Source organism: Saccopteryx leptura, chromosome 8 (assembly GCF_036850995.1).
Source record: "Saccopteryx leptura isolate mSacLep1 chromosome 8, mSacLep1_pri_phased_curated, whole genome shotgun sequence".
NCBI lineage: Eukaryota > Metazoa > Chordata > Mammalia > Chiroptera > Emballonuridae > Saccopteryx > Saccopteryx leptura.
The window spans coordinates 92016614-92036443 of record NC_089510.1 but is presented as its reverse complement, the minus strand read 5'-3'; the positions used below and the strand labels follow the sequence as shown (position 1 = coordinate 92036443).

General features: G+C 34.4%; 1 protein-coding gene across 3 annotated transcripts in view; it reads right to left on the bottom strand.

Moving 5' to 3' along the window:
• SI (sucrase-isomaltase) overlaps positions 1 to 19830 on the bottom strand; it is a 136350-nt gene that overhangs the window by 60758 nt on the left and 55762 nt on the right. For all 3 annotated transcript variants that reach the window (XM_066347495.1, XM_066347498.1, XM_066347497.1), the window contains exons 17-23: positions 18992 to 19108; positions 16208 to 16362; positions 15305 to 15389; positions 14477 to 14533; positions 10939 to 11063; positions 8214 to 8302; positions 578 to 627 (exon numbers count right to left, since the gene is read on the bottom strand). In XM_066347495.1, the coding sequence (XP_066203592.1) occupies positions 578 to 627; positions 8214 to 8302; positions 10939 to 11063; positions 14477 to 14533; positions 15305 to 15389; positions 16208 to 16362; positions 18992 to 19108 (678 nt within the window). The remainder of the gene's footprint in view (positions 1 to 577; positions 628 to 8213; positions 8303 to 10938; positions 11064 to 14476; positions 14534 to 15304; positions 15390 to 16207; positions 16363 to 18991; positions 19109 to 19830) is intronic.

Here is a 19830-nt window from a genome sequence, read left to right as displayed (position 1 = left end):
TCATAAAAATTAACATATAAAGAGCTTAATATCTATAAAAAACATTGTTATTAGTTATTCAAAATTTAACCTTGTCCATAAATTTTTCATCCTCATCTCAAACTCATGACGATTATTGCTGTGACTAATATATTAAAACTTATGCAGATAAGTTAAAATTATTTTTCTTTTTTTCCTCTCTTTTTGTTTTGTTCAATTTCCCCGCCCCTTTCACTCAGCATCCCAGCCCTGATAGCTGTCAGCCTGCTTCCTATCTATGAAATTATCTCTATTTTGTGTTAGTTTATTTTGTTCATTAGCTTCTTCAGGCATGTTATTTGAACCAGATGTAATACTTTCAGAAGTCTGAAAACTTCTATGCATCAATTTTGTCATCATTAACTCATTTATTACATTTAAATATAAAAATTTAAGCTAACAGTTTATTTAGAATTTAACAATTTAATATTTTATTTCATTTTATCCTAATGAAATGTGGAAGTAAATGTAAACATTTCAAAAAAATTCATAATAAAGATGTAACTCAGGCATCTTAACAAGGTATATATTTAACTATGAATCCAAGAATAATGCTTACCTCAAAAACAGAAAATGTGTATAAAATGTAGTTGCCATTTTGGATAGTGTCTGTAATGTAAAAAAATAAAATTAGCAGATAAAAATGTAATATTAAACTGTCTGTTCTATATTTACAGTTATAAACACTAAAGAAATGTAAAAAACATTATTAATAAAGCAAATTAAACATTATCCTTTTAAATTAAGTTATATTAATTATCTCTAAATAATATTGGTAGTATATTTTCCCATTGAGCAAAGGTAATAAATGCATATTTGTCTAGTTTAATTTTTCAAAGATTGCTAAAAAATTAAAATTCAAAAAAACCAAAACTTATAGTAAAATAAACATCACTGTACACTAATTATTTTAACCAATATTTTATCTCTTTCTAGTAAATTATGCAACATTTACTTTTTTGTAGAAAAGTATGGCACAATTCTGTATCTTTTAGTTATTTTTCATCTTTTGGAGAAAGACTAAGTATGAAAGAGGGTATCGAAGGACATGATAAAGATTGAGATATTCTTTATTAAGAAAAATTAAGGCAATAATTTTGTGTATTATATTTTCAACAAAAATTTTATCAACATGTTTAACAGAAAAACTTAAAATTATGACCAAAATAATATCAGAAATAGAGTAAAAATATAACATAATCTGAGGATTATATACGATACTTTCAATAACATTGACTTACTTAAAATTTTAATCCTAAGAAATAAAATTCGAATCAGAGCCTGAATTGAAGGTCATTTTTTTTTTTTTGCTTACATGTTAACTTACATGTTAATTATTCATAAACTTGTAATTTTATCTTTTCACAACACAGAACTCTATAAATACCATATTATTTGACTGGTTAAATCATAGCTTCTTATTTTTAAACATCTTCTTACTTAAAAGTAAATTATCAATATCAAGTTTTACCAGTAGAAAAAGGAAACATATTTGGGAAATTGTTATCATTAAAGAAATAAAAATGGTCTTAAAATCAAATATCACATGCTACCAACAGAGGTATTATCTCAACATTTTTGTTATTGATAATTACAAATAATTTAGTTCATTGAAGTCAAATTCTATGACATTTCTATTTAGTAAATGTTTAGAATGTATTCTCATGGGAGATCTCACTCTAATGTTCTTAAGCTCTAAGGTATTTGAGAGAGAGTAAGAAGCCTGCTGTGTTGGACAAGAATGAGAAATGCAGATCTGTAGGGGGAAACTCTTTGTGTATGTGTGTGTGTGTGAGTTCACACAAAATTACAGGTAGTGGTGAGTGCTTTAGGTCTTGATAAAAACTGTGGCTCCTGACAGTACAATAGAGAATCATTAGATTGTTTTTAGTAGAGGTAGGATCATTTGAATCACCTTTTGAAAGATTGACTCTAGCTGCTGTATTGTAAATAAAATGTAAAATGGTTTGACATGAACTATAGACCTATAGGACATTTAAATAGCTAATATAGTAATTAAAACAAAAGATAGTGATGTTAGTGGTGGAGCTGATGAAAGGATCCAGATAAGATAGCAGCAAGAGGGAGGGTGGCAAGATAGCAATGAAGTAGGCAGATATTCCAACTTTCACCTCCCAGAACCAAAGTGGATTACAACTTAATTTTGGAAAAATCAAGTTTGGGCTAAATCAAGATAAATCTATAACCATAGATCATTGAAGAAGCCACTCTGAGACTGGTAGAAAATGTGAAAATGCAGAGTGCTGTCCAGCTCCTGGGAGCAAGCGGCAGCACATGGTAGGAGGGAAGCTTCCCAAGAGGGGAGGGTCCTGGGACCCAGGACCAAAGCCCCAGGCTGCAGCCCCAGAGCCTAGAAGAGACGTACTAACAGTATTTAGCTGCAAAACAATCCAGGATACTGTTTGTGAGTAAGAGAGAGATTTCTCAGACCCAGGATTCTTCTCAAAGGGACCGTACAGAAAACCTCTTTCACAGCTACTCACCCAGGGCGCTGGGGGACAGAGAGAGCTGAGAGGACCAAAGTAGCAAGAAAAGAGTGTAATCTAGGAGGCACAGTGAGAAACACTTTGAGGGACAGCCACCCTAACCCCTGGGCTGAGTCACTTCCCAAAGCTAAAGTGAATAATTTTTCTGAAACCAGCAATACCAGCAAAGGGAAGCAGGACACCAGCCAAACAGAAGCTCCCCTGCTGCATTCAGAGCAAAGAATCGCTTAGAAGCAGGGAGCCATCAAGGATACAGTATTGAGTGCTGAGGTCTGAGCTACATTGCCACCCACACACTGCTGAGTGCTCCTCAGAGGGTGGGCAGCAGTGGGAAGTGGAACATGATTCTGTCAGCTGACGTGGAAGCCAGGGAAGCCAGGGACCAGTGGCAGCTGCAGCCTGGGGGTGAGTGCATTTCCACCCACAGAGACAGAAGCCAGGAGCTGTTGCAACTTCAGACAGAGTGCATGAAAGAGGTCTGACTAAAGAGAGTAGTACTGCCTGTAGTCTCGGCCATGGGGGAAAAGCAGAAGACAGGGAACTGGCTGAGGCTTGCAGCTTGTGGCTGTGCTTGCGAGTGCAGCCCCACCCATGGGAGTGGGGCAGAGACAGGGAGCTGGTCAAGGCTTGCAGCCCAGAGGCAGTAGAACGGTCCTGCCAGTAGGGGTGGTGCAAAGATGAGGGCCAGCCAGGGCTAGCAGCCTGGGCACGTGAATGCAGTCCTGCTTGCGGTAGCAAGGAGGAAGCTGCAGGCACCACAGCAGCAGGCCAGCACCTGCAACACCTATGCATGAACACCAGAGGCAGTGGCAAAGGGGATGGCAGTCCCGCAGACAGACCACACCTAGGAAACACGGAGGCCTATTGGTCTTCTTTGGCCACACCCTTCTTATTCACAGACAAAATGGGAAAACAGAGGAATGAAATCCAAATAAATCAACAAGAAAAATCCCCAGAAAAAGATCTGAATGAGATGGAAATAACCAAACTACTGGATGCAGAGTTTCAAATAATGATTGTTAGGATGCTTAAAGATCTTAGAACAACAATGGATGGATATAACAAGCATCTAAATAAAGAGATAGCAAATATCAAGGACATTTAAATAATAAAAAGAAACCAGTCAGAAATGACAAATACAATATTAGAAATGAAGACCACACTAGAAGGAATTTAAAGCAGGATAGATGAAGCCAAGGACCAAATCAGGATTTAGAGGACAACATAAATGAAAGCACAGAAGCACTGCAGCAAGAAGAGGCTTAAAAAGTCTGAGGAAACTCTAAGAGAGCTCTGTGACAACATGAAGAGAAACAACATCTGCATGATAGGGATTCCTGAAGGGGAAGAGAAAGATCAAGGGATAGAGAATCTGAGTGAAGAAATCATAGCTGAAAACTTCCCTAAATTGCTGAAGGAAAAAGTCACACAAGTTCAAGAAGCACAGAGAGTCTCATTAAGGATGAACCTAAGAGGCCTACTCCGAGACACATCATAATTAAAATACAAAAATTAAGAGTTAAAGAAAGAATACTAAAAGCTGTAAGAGAAAAGAAGTCAATTACCTACAGAGGAGCCCCCATAAGGATGACATCTGACTTCTCAACAGAAACATTAGAGGAAAGAAATATTCAAAGTAATACCAAAAAAACCAGTCTACAACCAAGACTTCTCTATCCAGCAAGGCTATCATTTAAAATAGAAGAAGAAATAAAAAGCTTTCCAGACCAAAAAAAAAAAAAAAACCCTCAAGGAGTTCACTACAACCAAACAAGAAAGGGGGCCTGCTATAAACAGACAAAGCAGGAAAAAAATCTAGTAAAAGAGAAATGTAGATTTAAAGAATAAAATGGCAATAAATAACTACATATCAATAATAACCTTAAAATAATAACCTTAAATGTAATTGGATTAAATTCTCCTATCAAAAGACATAGGGTAACCTGACCAGTGGTGGTGCAGTGCATAAAGTGTCAACCTGGAATGCTGAGGTCGGTGGTTTGAAGCCCTGGGCTAGCCCGGTCTAGGCACATATGGGAGTTGATGCTTCCTGCTCCACCTCCTTTCTCTCTCTCTCTCTCTCTCTCTCTCTCTCTATCTATCTATCTCTCTCTCTCCTCTTCTTCTCAAATGAATAAATAAATCTTTAAATCTTTAAAAGAATAAACATCATTAAAATGTCTATATTACCCAAAACAATATATAAATTCAATGCAATTCCTATTAAAATACCAATGACATACTTTAAAGATATAGAACAAATGTTCCAAAAATTTATATGGAATCAAAAAAGAACACGAATAACCTCAGCAATACTGAAAAAGAAGAATAAAGTAGGGGGTATCACACTTCCTTATATCAAATTATACTACAAGGCTATCGTACTCAAAAAAACCTGGTCCTGGCATAAGAACAGGCATACAGATCAATGGAACAGAACAGAGAACCTAGAAATAAACCTACACTTATATGGACAATTGATATTTAACAAAGAAGGTGGGAGCATAAGCATACAATGGAGTAAAGACAGTCTCTTTAAAAAATGGTGTTAGGAAAATGGACAGGTAATTGCAAAAAAAGGAAACCGGATCACCAACTTACACCATTCACAAAAGTAAACTCAAAATGGATAAAAGATTTAAATGTGTTCTGAAACCATAAACATCTTGAAAGAAAACATAGGCAATAAACTCTTTGGTATCTCTCACTGCAATATTTTTGCTAATTTATCTCCATGGGCAAGTGAAGTAAAGGAAAAGATGAACAAGTGGGACTATATAAAACTAAAAAGCCTTTTCACAGCAAAACACACCATTAACAAAATAAAAAGACAACTCACACAATGGGAGAACATATTCGACAATACATCTGATAAGGGGTTAATAACCAAAATTTATAAAGAACTTGTAAAACTCAACACCAGGAAGACAAGCAATCCAAGCAAAAAATGGGCAAAAGAACTAAATACACACTTCTCCAAAGAGGACATACAGACGGCCAATAGGTATATGAAAAAATGCTGAACATCACTAATCATTAGAGAAATGCAAATTAAAATCACAATGAGATATCACCTCACAGCCATCAGAATGGCGCTCATCAACAAAACAACACAGAATAAGTGCTGGCGAGGATGTGGAGAAAAGGGAATCCTCCTGCACTGCTGGTGGGAATGCAGACTGGTGCAGCCACTGTAGAAAACAGTTTGTAAATTCCTCAAAAAATAAAAAATGGAACTGCCTTTGACCCAGCTATCCCACTTTTAGGAATATATCTTAAGAATACCAAATCACCTATTCAGAAGAAGAAATATTCCCCCATGTTTATTACAGCATTGTTCACAATAGCCAAGATCTGGAAACAGCCCAAGTATCCATCAGTGGATGAGTGGATTAAAAAGCTGTTGTACATATACACAATGAGATACTACATGGCTGTGAGGAAGAAGGAAATCTTACCTTTTGTGACAACATGAATGGAACTGGAAACTATCATTCTAAGTGAAATAAGCCAGGCAGAGAAAGTTTTCATATGACCTCACTCATTTGAGGAATCCAATGAACAGTGTGAACTGAGGAATGGAACAGAGGCAGAGGCAGGATCAAAGGGACCAGAGGGAAAGAATTCAGAGGGAAAGTGGAAGCGAACATGGGATCAGAAAAGGGAAAGAGATTGATGAAATTATATATACATAACACAGCATTATAGAGAACAGGACAGCAAATCCTGGAGGGAAGTTGGAAAGGCTTTGGGGAGGGGGCAAAGGGGGAGCAAGGGGAAATTGGGAGTGGGGTAGATATATTTGGTGGGACACTTGAATCTATGTAAACACAATAAGTTAAAATCATAAATTAAAAAAAATAGCAGCAAGAAAAATTCTTATGTTTTAAAAGAGAAGTCATTCTAAGGTTTTCAGCATTTTGTACTGATGAAATTACCATTAACTGACAAGAGCAAGCTGTATGTGGAGCAGATATATGGTGGTAATATATATTAATCTATATTGGTGAAATTTGATAAAACAAAATAGATTCTATATTTTCAAATTTAAAGAGAGCACACCAATAAATAGACTACTTCTTGGAATTAATTTAGAAATATTTGAATGTTTTAAGGCATAAAATAGTCTTTAATATGGATACATATTAATAATTAGATATAGTAATAATTAGATATAGTAATAATTAGATATAGTAATAATATGTATTATTAGATATATATGTAATAGATAATATTATGCTTTTAAACACCTCCTTAGTAAAATAAGCCAGTGAGAGAAATAGAACGTCATATGATCTTACTTGTATGTGTAATATAATGGTCAAAATAAAGTGACAAAATAGAAACAAAGGCATGGATACATGGAACAGGCTGACAGTTGGAGGAGAAGGAGTTTGGGGAATTGGATAAAAGAATGTGAAAGGATTGAGCAAAAATGAAGATATGTGTGTGTGGGTGTGGGTGTTATATGTAACACACAGACACAGACAACAGTGTGACGATAGCCAGAGAGAAAAGAGGGTGGGTGTTATGAGGAGGTGAGCAAAGGAGGGTTAAAGGGGAAGAGAAAATGACTTTTTGGGACAGTGGGTGAGTGATGCAGTGTGCAGATGCTGTCTTTTTTTGAGTTATACATTTGAAACCTGCAATGATACCCCAATTAATTAAATTTAAAGAATTTAAGAATCTTCTAATAAAAGAAATTGGAACTTTGGCCATTTGGGTCAGTGGTAGAGCCTTGACCTTTGGGATGTCCTCGGTTCAATTCCTAGTCAAGGAACACAAAAAAATCAATAATCTACTTCTCTCCTTCCCTTCCCCTCTTTATCTCTCTTTTCTTCTCCCACAGTCATGGCTCAATTGATTCAAGCTCAGTAGCCCAGACACCTAAGATGGCTCTGTGGAGCCTCTGGCTCAGGCACTAAAAATAGTTTGGTTGCAAGCATGGCCCTAGATGGGCAGAGCACAGGCTTCAGACAGGGGTTTTCAGGTGGATTCAGGTTGGGGCCTATGCAGGAATCTGTCTCTCTATTTCCTCCTCTCACTTGGAAAAGAAAAAGAAAAAGAGAGAGAGAAATTGGATACACATACTTAACACATGTGACAATAGTTGTAATAGATTATATCCAAACAGATAAATTTACTATCAGCATAAAAAAATATTTGCAAAATTGGCTTTCAGTGTTCTCTTGGTTTATTATATTCTCAAGTTTTACTTCATGAAATAAAAATAAGAAAATAATTGAAATGAATAATAAACCATTTATATGGTAACATTCTTATCAAATAATTGACATTAACTAAAGCTTTAAATGTCAGTTTTCTTTTATTTTTACAGTAAAAAATGTTATTTTAACCACAACAATCATGTAAGACATTTTAAAAGATGATGCAATTTGTACATGTGTGAATTTAACTTTTAATTATAAATAACAATCTAATGGTCTATCTATGTTTTCAAAGACTTTTATAATGAATCAATAAAAAATAGATTTTTAATTAAAAATATAATTTAAAGAACACTATTAAACCTCATAAAGTAATATAAGACCTTATAATAGATTTAAAAAACAAGAAATAAAAATTGAAACTTGTGACACTTTTTAAAGGCTGCAAATTTCCATCAATAAAGTCATAATTTTTCATCATCAGAATGAATATCTAAAAGGTAAGTCTTTTGAGACTTACCTTTAGTTTCTCCATCATCCCAGAAAAAGTCTCCTTTTGCTGTATTATCTTCATTTAATGCAACTATAAGTCCTAAAGGGTTCTTTCGGCTGTTAAGTAAGTTTGTGTGCATATATGATTAAAAATAAATTTATAATAGTAAAAGTTCTTATAAAGAAGTCCATTTCAAACATGGTTTTGTAAGAAGTTTGCATTCATATAAGAACATACTAGTAAAACTTATTAAGTTTTCAATGATAAAAATGATTTATATGCTTAGAAAGCAAATGAAAGGAATAAATATAATAAATGAATTTCTTGTCTGACCAGGCAGTGGCACAGTGGATAGAGTGTCAGACTGGAATGCCGAGGACTCAGGATCGAGACCCCAAGGTAGCCAGCTTGAGCACAGGCTCATTTGGTTTGAGCAAAACTCACCAACTTGGACCCAAGGTCGCTGGCTCAAGCAAGGGGTTACTCGGTCTGCTGAAGGCCCACGGTCAAGGCACATATGATAAAGCAATCAGTGAACAACTAAGGTGTCACGATGCGCAATGAAAAACTAATGATTGATGCTTCTCAATCTCTCCGTTCCTGTTTGTCTGACCCTGTCTATCCCTCTCTCTGATTCTCTCTCTGTCTCTGTAAATAAATAAATAAATAAATAAATAAATAAATAAATAAATAAAATGAAGTTCTTCGAGACTAAGACACCAGAAGGGTTTAAACAGCAGATTTCAATTAAAATGGGAAAATTTTACGAATGCACAATACATTGTGTATTTGTCACATTTCAATTAATGTTAAATTGCAATGTATCAAGGGTACATCTTACATACAAAATGATAGTCTTATATAACATTTTAAAATGCTTAATGAGATTTTTTAATAATCTTAGAAATGAAGCTAATTATAAGAAATGAGACGTGATGACAAATCTTTTTTATAGTTATATATTACTTTATGGTTTTTAGGGTTTTTTAAGCTAGAAAGACAGAGACAGATAGGATCTGAGAGAGATGAGAGGCATCAATTCTTTACTGAGGCATCTTAGTTGTTCATTGATTGCTTTCTCATATGTATCTTGATGGGGGGGATCTAGCTGAGCCAGTGACCCCTTGCTCAAACCAGCATCCTAGGGCTCAAATCAGCAAACACGAGGTGATGTTTATGATCCTACACTCAAGCCAGTTACCCTTAGCTCAAGTGAGCCTGTGCTCAAGCTGAATAAGCTCACGCTCAAGCCTGCGACCTCAGGGTTGCAAACCTGGGTCTTCTGAGTCCCAGCCGACACTCTATCCACTGCACCACCACCTGGTCAGGCTTACTTTAGAGTTTTTTTGTTTGTTTGTTTGTTTTTTACAGAGACAGAGAGAAAGATAGATAGGGACAGACAGATAGATAAGGACAGACAGACAGGAAGGGAGAGAGATGAGAAGCATCAATTCTTGATTGGGGCACCTCAGTTGTTCATTGACTGCTTTCTAGTATGTGCCTTGACCAGGGGGCTACAGCAGAGTGAGTGACCCCTTGCTCAAGCCAGCGACTTTGGGTTCAAACTGGTGAGCCTTGCTCAAACCAGATGAGCCTGTGCTCAAGACGGTGACCTTGATGTTTCAAAGCTGGGTCCTCTGCATCCTAGTCCAACGCTCTATCCACTGTGCCACCGCCTGGTCAGGCTACTTTAGGTTTTTAAACCTAAAAGAGTAACTGTGAGGCTTACAGTCTAGGCAACTGCTCTATGCCAGAATATACCAGTATTCCTTCTAGTATGCACTCACCAAAGTGTATGCTTCTCTTGTTTAAGACAGCTCTAAAGTATAAACAATTTTTATGAGAACAGTCATGAAACACAGTATTAAAGTAATCAATTCTAGAATGGCAAAATATTTAAATTACTGACACACATTCATTCACGTTTAACTTGTTCCTTAACAAATTAATTAGAGAAAATAGCTTATTATTGACTGGGCACTATTATTGGTCTGCGTATTAAAGCAGTCAAAAGTCAAGTTCTTGTGTTTATGAAGTTTATAGTCTAGAAGAGTAAACACACAACATATTAAAAAAGTAATATCATTTTAAGTAGTCTAACATTATGAAGAAAATACATAAGGGTAAGGAAGAGCTAGTGATTATGTGTTGAGGTTTCACATAGGAAATATGTAAATTCAATGATGTCTTTTGTACCTTTGTACCTAGAATGAATGCTACAAAATTAAGCACCAGAATGTTCAAGTTTCTTCCATTTTTTAAATTATTTATGAAATTAATTCTCACTAAATATTTTCGTTTCTATCTTTTTTTTTTTTTACCTAAACAGAACTATCTACTTAATTTATCAACTTAAAATACTTTTAGCAGTAAGAAAAACATTGTGACATTCAGGTATTGAATATCCAAATATTTAATAACTGACAATTTTCTCAAGTATAGAATTTACTTTAATACTTTACATATTTATTCTGAATCAAATATTAATTTTAATTATTCATATCTTATAAAAATGTCAGTACTTCTTTAAAATAAAATAAAATTATGTATATTTTTATCAAAATATTTGCACTAATATATATATATATATTTGATTCTTCTTTTTGTAACCATAATAGTTATGTTTAAGTAATCCCTCCATATGTCAAATATGTTCTGGAGAATAACTAAATATTAATTTTTGATTCTTAAAAAATGTGAACTATTAAAGCAAATAATATTTCAGATTTTAGTTTATAATTCTTAATTTTACCTTGCAGTTGTAGTTACAGCAGGTTGTTGAATGGGGAAAATATAACCTCCTCTAAGATGCAATCCTATTCTGTCTCCTGGAAGGTACATATTAACACGTTGTTTTCTCCATGGTTTTTTTGCACCCTAATATTTGAAAGTTAAATAAATTTTTTATTATGAGTAAAGACTTTATACCTCATTATACAAGCATCAAAATTGACATATAGAAATCATTTTTATTATGAGTAATTCATATCATACAAATAAATACTGTTTTTTAACTAAAACACTCATTTTTTTTCAATTTACTAAACAACTAGGGAAAAATTAGTTCATTTTCTCAAAGAAAATCAACATAAGTAAATCCATTTTCCTTCTACAATAATTAACAATATTCTTAATTTGTTCTATTTTTATTTTTATTCTTTGTTTCAAAGTCAACTTTCTAAAAATAATTATTTTTAAATTATTGTTTTTATAAAAAGGGGTCTGCTTAGCAAATATAAGAATTATGCAAAGTAATGCCTTTAAAAGAAATATTTTCAAAATGTCTTGATTGATTAAAAACACTGGGGAACCATTTTTTTTCATTTTCTGTTGCATGAGGTTTTAGAACTGTTTCTACATATTTCTGCATCACTGATTTCAAATCTGAAATCTATTTTTTGGTGCATGCTCTAGTTTTTATGCAATTTTAATTTCTTTTTGTTACAGTTAATGGCATGCATTGGTTTTTAAATAGGAGTTAAAGGGCAATGACTCTTGGATTGAATATAACCACAAGGCAATTAATGTTTTACAAACATCACTTTTACATAATTGTAGTTGTTTTTAAATGTAAAAATTATTCTCTGATAAAAACACCCTCTTATTTTGTTTTAAGATTGAATCATGGCTTCCATGAGTAAGCGTAAATGAAAGAACAGTCCTGACACCTTCTTTTATATATGTGACTGTTACACACTTCAACATCATCAAAGGTGCAATATTTCATTATTTATGACACGTGAATATAGTGCCTATTTTCAAGTTCCCCTTGGCGATCAAGACAAGAATTGGGCTCCTCATATTTTGTGTCATAATTGTGAGGAAATGCTTCGTGACTGGACAAAAGGAAAATGCAAAGGAATGCTTTTTGGTATTCCCATGGTTTGGCATGAACCTAAGGACCAAGCAGTGACTGTTATTTCTGTCTGATCAATGCAAAGGGCATCAGCAAGAAAAAATGGCATATGATCGCATATCCTAATATTCCTTCAGCAATAAGACCTATCCCACACTCTGAGACACTCCTGGTTCCAGTTTTCACTGGTTTTATTTCTTCTAAGGATGAAGAAAGTGAACATGGTGATCAAGTGCATTTTGATAAGATGCATGAGGAAATGGTTGTAGAATCTGAAGGGTCTTCTTCTGATGCCAAGCAGTCATTAACCCCTCAGCCGTTTAGCCAACCAGAACTGAATGACTTAGTAAGTATGACATAAAAATTGTCGTCGGCCTTCTGAAGTATGACGAGCATAACTGGATAATTTGTGTGGATCTTAAAATAGTAAATTTCCTGCTAGGACAACAGAGAGTTTTCACAAAGTATCCTTGCTTTCTGTGTTTGTGGGACAGCTGAGCTCAGGAGAAACACTGGACATAGAAGGAGTGGCTGAAACATGAAGCTCTGGAAGTAGGGATGCAAATATTGTGAATGAACCTGTAGTTAATCAAGACAGGATCATTTTTTCCCCCACTTCACATCAAACTTGGCTTAATGAAGCAGTTTGTTCAGGCTTTGAGTAGAGAAAGTGAATGCTTTCAACATATTATTTCTGCTTTTCCTGCCTTTTCTGCGTGAAGATAAAAGCAGGTGTAGTCAATGGACTTCAAATTCGAACCCTCATATGTGATGAAGAATTTGACAGGAAGATGAATAAGGAGGAGGAAGCAGCATGGCAGTCTTTTGTGGCAGTTACAAAGAACTTCCTTGGCAACAAAAAAGCAGAAAACTATAAACTTCTGGTTCAAAGGATGCTGTTGGCTTTCTGCAACATTGGATGTAACATGAGCATTAAGATTTACTTCCTGAACAGTCACCTTGATAAGTTTCCTGAAAATCTTGGAGCTGTTAGTGATGAGCAGACTACTGCTTGAACATCAAACTAGATTGTCCTCAACAAGTACACAAACGCAAGAGCTACAAACACAAATTTTTGCCTGAATAGAATTTAAATGTTTTACGGAAATGTTATGATTAAAATAAGTGTTTTATGTGATCTACAGTGTGTCCTTAAAGTCATGGTGCACTTTTGACCGGTCACAGGAAAGCAACAAAAGACAATAGAAATGTGAAATCTGCCCCAAATAAAAGGAAAACCCTCTCAGTTTCTGTAGGATGATGTGGCAGCATGTGTGCATGTGCAGATGATGATGTAACACTGTGTATACTGCGGAGCAGCCCACAGCCATGCCAGTCCAGATGTGGACGGTACAGAGGAAAGTTCAGTGTGTTCTGTGGCTCACTGAATTCGAATCCGTGATCAAAATGCAACGTGAATATTGGCGCATTTATAACAAAGTGCCACCACATAGGAATAACAATTACTTGGTGGGAAACCGGCAGTTTGGTGGAGAAACCCCATTGTGGTAGGCCGTCAGTCAGTGACGAATCTGTAGAGGCTATACGAGATAGCTACCTGAGGAGCCCTAAAAAATCTGTGTGTGAGCCCACATCAAACTGCACTGAATAGGTATGAAACTGGGAGAGTTTTCCCTTTATTTGGTGCAGATTTCACATTTCTATCGTCTTTTGTTGCTTTCCTGTGATTGGTCAAAAGTGAACCATGACTTTACGGACACACTGTATTTTGAAATTGTAGACACATTCTGATGCAATTATATCTTTTAGTGTATTAGTGTATTTAGTGCAGTATATAAATTATTATATTTTTACAAAGATGATGCCCAAGAAGACATTCTACTTCATTATGTTAAACTAAATGTTGAAAATTTTACAATTAGATGAAAACCTAAAATCTTGAATTGCAAAAAAACTGTAGCTTAAAGAGAAAAACTAATGTCATATTTGAGATCAGCACACTCGAATTAGGTAAGAACAGGTGTTTTTGCGGATGCAACAAAAATTTTGTTCCCCAGTGTAATATATATATGAATACTGTAAAGCTACCTTTTTGAAGTTAAAATAAAAATATTTTTCAGATACTGAAAGGTACTGCATAAAAATAAGTGTTTAAGGTTAGCTCAACACTTATTTTTCTGGCAATATAATAAATATATAAAATAAGAAAAGTTTTAAAAAATCACCAATGAATATTACTATTTTTGTGAGAAAATATAATTTCACATTAATCATGTACAACAAAGCATATACTTTTCTATGTGCAAGAAGATACACAATTATTTTACATTATTCAAATTTGAAATCATTAATTTTTCATAATAACAGAAATACTGTATACATAGATATGGTATGTGTTTGGAGTTAAGTTTCTATTTAACAATGCTTTACAATACAATATTTATTAGCCTATTATAATATTAAGGTTACTTACGGTTTCATAATCATACCAAGTAGCATCAGGAATGTATGCACTCACTGTATCTGTGCCCTATAATAATTCAAAATAATTTTTATTTATCTATATTTGTAACTATTTTTTTACTTAAAAATTCCCAGAAATGAATTATATCAAATATTAAGTTGGCTATTCATAGTAAAAGTAAAAAGCTTCCTCTGTATTGTTAAACTAATATTTTTTATAAATAATAATCAAAAATCTGTATGACTAGTTTTAGAAAATATTATAATATAAAATATGTAAAAAGCAAAGGTAGAAGTAATTTATGTGACAACTAAAATAATGTATATATAAACTTGTATCATTACAATATACTGGTAATTTTGATTTTGAACAAATTATTTTCCATATATTTCCATGGACATAACAACATTCACATAATAGGTGAAAAACAAAAAACTCACTCCACTATTGTTGCAACATTTTCATATAATCAGCTGGTATTCATGCTCCCTTTAATCTCCAACTTAGAGAAATTTCAAAGTCTATGTTTACTTAAATAAGAGTTTATTATTAGTACTATAAAATTCGATTTCGATTCCATAAATAAAACTTTCTTTTTTCAGAACATTTTTTTGCTATTTTCTATTTCTGTTACACATTTTATATTCCAAAAGCATAAATCTACTTAATATTTTTATAGTTTTTCACAACCTCTTCCACATTTTAGAATTCAATTTGACATTTATCAGATTGAAGTTGTTTCTTAACGTCTATTATAAATATTTTTTTTAATTCAGTGTAGATTTGGTTGTACAAACTTTCTTTTAAGCAATAAATTTATGAAGTTTTCCAACCTACCTGTTTCAAGACTGGGGTAATAAGTAATGAAGGGCCCCATAAGAACTGAGTGTCCTCAACCCAGCTGTTTGTATCCTCATAAAACCTAAGAACAAGGACAATGTTTAAAATATAAAGATAAAAATAAGTTTATCCAAATTCTTTGTTTGGTTTATCTTTTTAGTTTTTCTTTGGGAATGATTATTAGCTTTAATTTTACTGATTTGATATGTCATTTTAAATCTGTATTTCTTAGGTCTTTATATATAGTTCATCTGATGCTGGGAAGGGGAGAAAAGGAAAATAGTTCATCTGGGATTCAAAAACTTATCATATAGGATAAGGTTACATTTTATATGTAATGAACAACTATTCTGTTTAGTTCATTTTCTTCGGTAAGATGGGTTCATAAAGTACCAAAAGTCTTTCCAGTTCTACTTTCTTCTCTTGAAACTTTCCTCATTATAAATTCTCATTTTGACTTGGATTTAAAAAGGTCTTTAGTCATTTTTTGATGAAAGGTCCTGCCTTGGTAAAGAAATACTAAGATAACACAGTTAATTGTTTTTTTTTCACTATGTCACATTTGATCTATATTTAGATTAATTTCACAATCTATACATGATTATGTGTTTAATAATTGTACATTTATTCTAGTTTACTGATATAATTTCCCTAATACATTCTTTATACCTTTCACCTTTTAAGTTCTATTTAAGACTCACATTTCTCAATTAGTCTTATCCAAATCACCGAATTAATTATATTTACTACTGTCGTTCCACAGTTCATCATATCATTTTTTATGAATGTAAAAACAAGGAGCATATATCTACTTCACATCTTGATTTATCTTCATTCACCTTTTAATATATTTGCAAATGTAATTTTAAAGATATTAGAGTTCTTGAAAATAGTACTCACTCATGAAGAAATGGTCTTGCCACTGTTTCTCCATACTTGTGGGCTTTATAAAACAGAGTATAGAGGAAGGGTAATAAAGTATAGCGAATGTTTAAATAGTGCCTTGATGAATTAACCAAAAGAGAATTTTGTCCAAAAAATGCTGGATCTTGATCCTATAAGATAAAAAGAGGTATTGAAATAAGAAAGTTATCCTCACCAGGCAGTGGTGCAGTGAATATTGCATTGGATGTAGAGGACCCAGGTTCAAAACCCCAAGGTTGCCGGCTTAAGCGTGGGCTCACGTGGCTTTAGTGTAGGCTCTCCAGCTTGAGCATGGGGTTGCTAGTTTGAGCATAGGATTAAAGACATGATCTCATGGTCGCTGACTTGAGCCCAAAGGTCACTGGCTTGAAGCCCAAGGTCACTGGCTTGAGCAAGGGATTACTCCTTTTGCTGTAGCCACCCGGTCAAGGCACATGTGAGAAAGCAATCAATGTACAATTAAGGTGTCACAATGAAAAATTGATGCTTCTCATCTCTCTCCCTTTCTGTCTATCCCTATCTCTTTCTTTCTCTCTCTCTCTCTGACTCTCTGTCTCTGTCAAAAATAATAAGAGGGCCCTGGCCGGTTGGCTCAGCGGTAGAGCGTCGACCTGGCGTGAGGGGGACCCGGGTTCAATTCCCGGCCAGGGCACATAGGAGAAGCACCCATTTGCTTCTCCACCCCCCCCTCCTTCCTCTCTGTCTCTCTCTTCCCCTCCCGCAGCCAAGGCTCCATTGGAGCAAAGATGGCCCGGGTGCTGGGGATGGCTCCTTGGCCTCTGCCCCAGGCGCTAGAATGTCTCTGGTCGCAGCAGAGCGAGGCCCCGGAGGGGCAGAGCATCACCCCCTGGTGGGCACAGCGTCGCCCCTGGTGGGCGTGCCGGGTGGATCCCGGTCGGGCGCATGCGGGAGTCTGTCTGACTGTCTCTCCCCGTTTCCAGCTTCAGAAAAAAAAAAAAAAAAAAAAGAAAAATAATAATAAGAGGAAGAAAGCTAAAATACACATAAAATTAAAATAGAAACATTTAATCTATTTTTAAAAGCAAATTGTATATATTTTAGCTTGTTTATGAAACACTGAAATTACACGTGAGCATCATCATTAGAGTATATAAACAATTCTAGTTTTCATTTGGATATTTTTAAATGAAACTATTTTAAAGTACATTTTCTCATTTAAATACAGACAGAGAAGATTGAAAAATATTATACAAGAAATTTTTCACTGATATTACTTCTGGTAGATTAACTCGTTGGCTCAAATTTCTATGCTTCTTTTACCCACAGTTTTACTATGTAACTGTAGTTTTACCACTAAAGACAGAATATACACTTCTCCCCTGCTTAACTTCATGCTCAGCCCTGTGAAACTCTGGCCCATGTGATACATTCAAGATAGGGCTTAAAATGTGCTTGTCTGAGGACTTTCTGCTTTGTGCCTTACCATTGCCATTAGGAAAATAAGCCCAGTAGTTTGCTGGCCAAGGAATTCAAGAAACAGAGATGACTGGCCAGCTTGCAGACTTGCAACTTGAAGGTCAGACTCTGCTGAACCTAAACTAGATCAGCTGACTCTCACCTAAGATACGATGAGGGCAGTAAATATGCTTATATCTCCTGCTGTTCAGGCGCATTTCTGGGAGACACATGACTTTCTAAATGGTTGTCCCTCTTCTCAAATAGAATTAAAGCTCTATTTGTAACCAGTATGTGAACAGTGAATAATTTCTTAATCATTGTACACTTAATTGACTTGATGGTTTACTCTAATTTCCCCATTCTCTCTGAAATATAAATTCATAGGAGCCCACAGTGAATTCTCAGGGCTGGCAAGAGCTCACTATGTCCTCTGCTTCTGGTTCCAGCAGTTCAAGAGCATGTTTTTTAAAAGTGTTAGTTTTACTTATTCCCAACATATCATTCCAGTTTTCCTTATTATAGAAAGACTCAGGACTCAAATTTCTTTGCAAATAGCTTTATTTTTGTTTGTTTTTTTTTTGTTTCTTCAATGAAGTAAAATTGGATATCCTTAATAGTATATTATATATAATGAAAGAAAAGTTACCTGAAACTTGTTAGGATCCAAGAATCCAGACTGAAATATCTTTAGCTTTAATTTAAAATATTGTGATTTAACACACTTATTTATGTTTTATGTTTAAATAAAATATTTATGCAGTGACTACATTATGCTTCATGATTTCCTTATTTGACTATTTTTTATTATAATTAAAAGAGGCAGGGAGGCAGAGAGATAGACTCCCACATGTGCCCTGATGAGGATCTACCCAGCAAGCTCCCTACTGTGTGATGCTCTGCCAATCTGGGGCTGCTGCTCCTTTGCTCAAAAACTGAACTATTTTCGTGCCTGATGTTAGGGTATGGAGCCATTCTCAGCACCTGGGGCCAACTTGCCCAAATAATTTGAGCCATGGCTGCAGGAAAGTAAGAAAGAAAGAGGAGGGAGGGGGAGGAATGGAGAAGCAGATAATTGTTTCTCCTTTGTGCCCTGATGGAAAATCGAACCTAGCACTTTCACATGCCAGGCTGGTGCTCTACCACTGAGCCAACCATCCAGGCCTACCTGACTGCTTTTCATATATAAAATGTTTATAAGCATTGGGAAGAAGACTTCCCACTCTTGTTCACTGATTATGCTACAAACTTTCAGACCATATCTTTTACAATATAAATTTAAGCACTTGGCTAAATTACAGCATTATGTTTTAATTCAAAACAAGGAAAATAATAGATATTTACCATATATCCCTCAGCATTATGGTTTCTGGAAAATGGATAGAATGCCCCAAGTTGCATCCATCTTCTGCAAAGTTCTTCTGTGGTATCAACCACAAATCCACAAATATCTGCTCCAACCTAAATAACAAATATACCTATTATTTACAATTTAATAATTCTCAAATTTTCCCAAAACATTTCATTTTTTATTTCAATGTATTAATTTCCATAACATATATTTTTTGTTTTACTGTGTTCAAATACTCTTCCTTAATCTACCTTTTTTATTTTGCATTCTTGTGACATTCTTGCTTCTAATTGCATTATTTTACTCCTTTTTTTCCCCATTGTCTTAATTTTGGTTTCTTTAGTTTAAATTTTATTTACTTCATTGTCTCTTTATACATTTTATTAGCCTTTTCTATTTATTTTCTTCTTTGACCTAATCATTGTTAATTCAGTGCATGAAGGGAAATGACATTAAAATATGTTGCTCTTTCAAAATGCCCCAATTACTTGTTTGAGTCCATTTACAAAATATTACTATAGGACTGAAATAGTAAAAATATTACCTGATGTGTATTCATATACAATTGCATTTCATTTTTTATCCCAAAGCTTGCCAATTCTTACCAATGAAAATGTCATGTGTTGTCACTCTCTATACAAATGGTTATAATTGGTTTTGGTTCAACAATATACATTTCAATAAACAAGAAAATAATCATATATTGAGGCACATAATGATAAAAGAATAAGTTTTTTTTACATATTCTCAAAGAAATCTATATATAAATTTCATAGATTTGTATTTTATAGTCATGAAACATTATACAATAGAGAACTAGTAGAGAGCCACA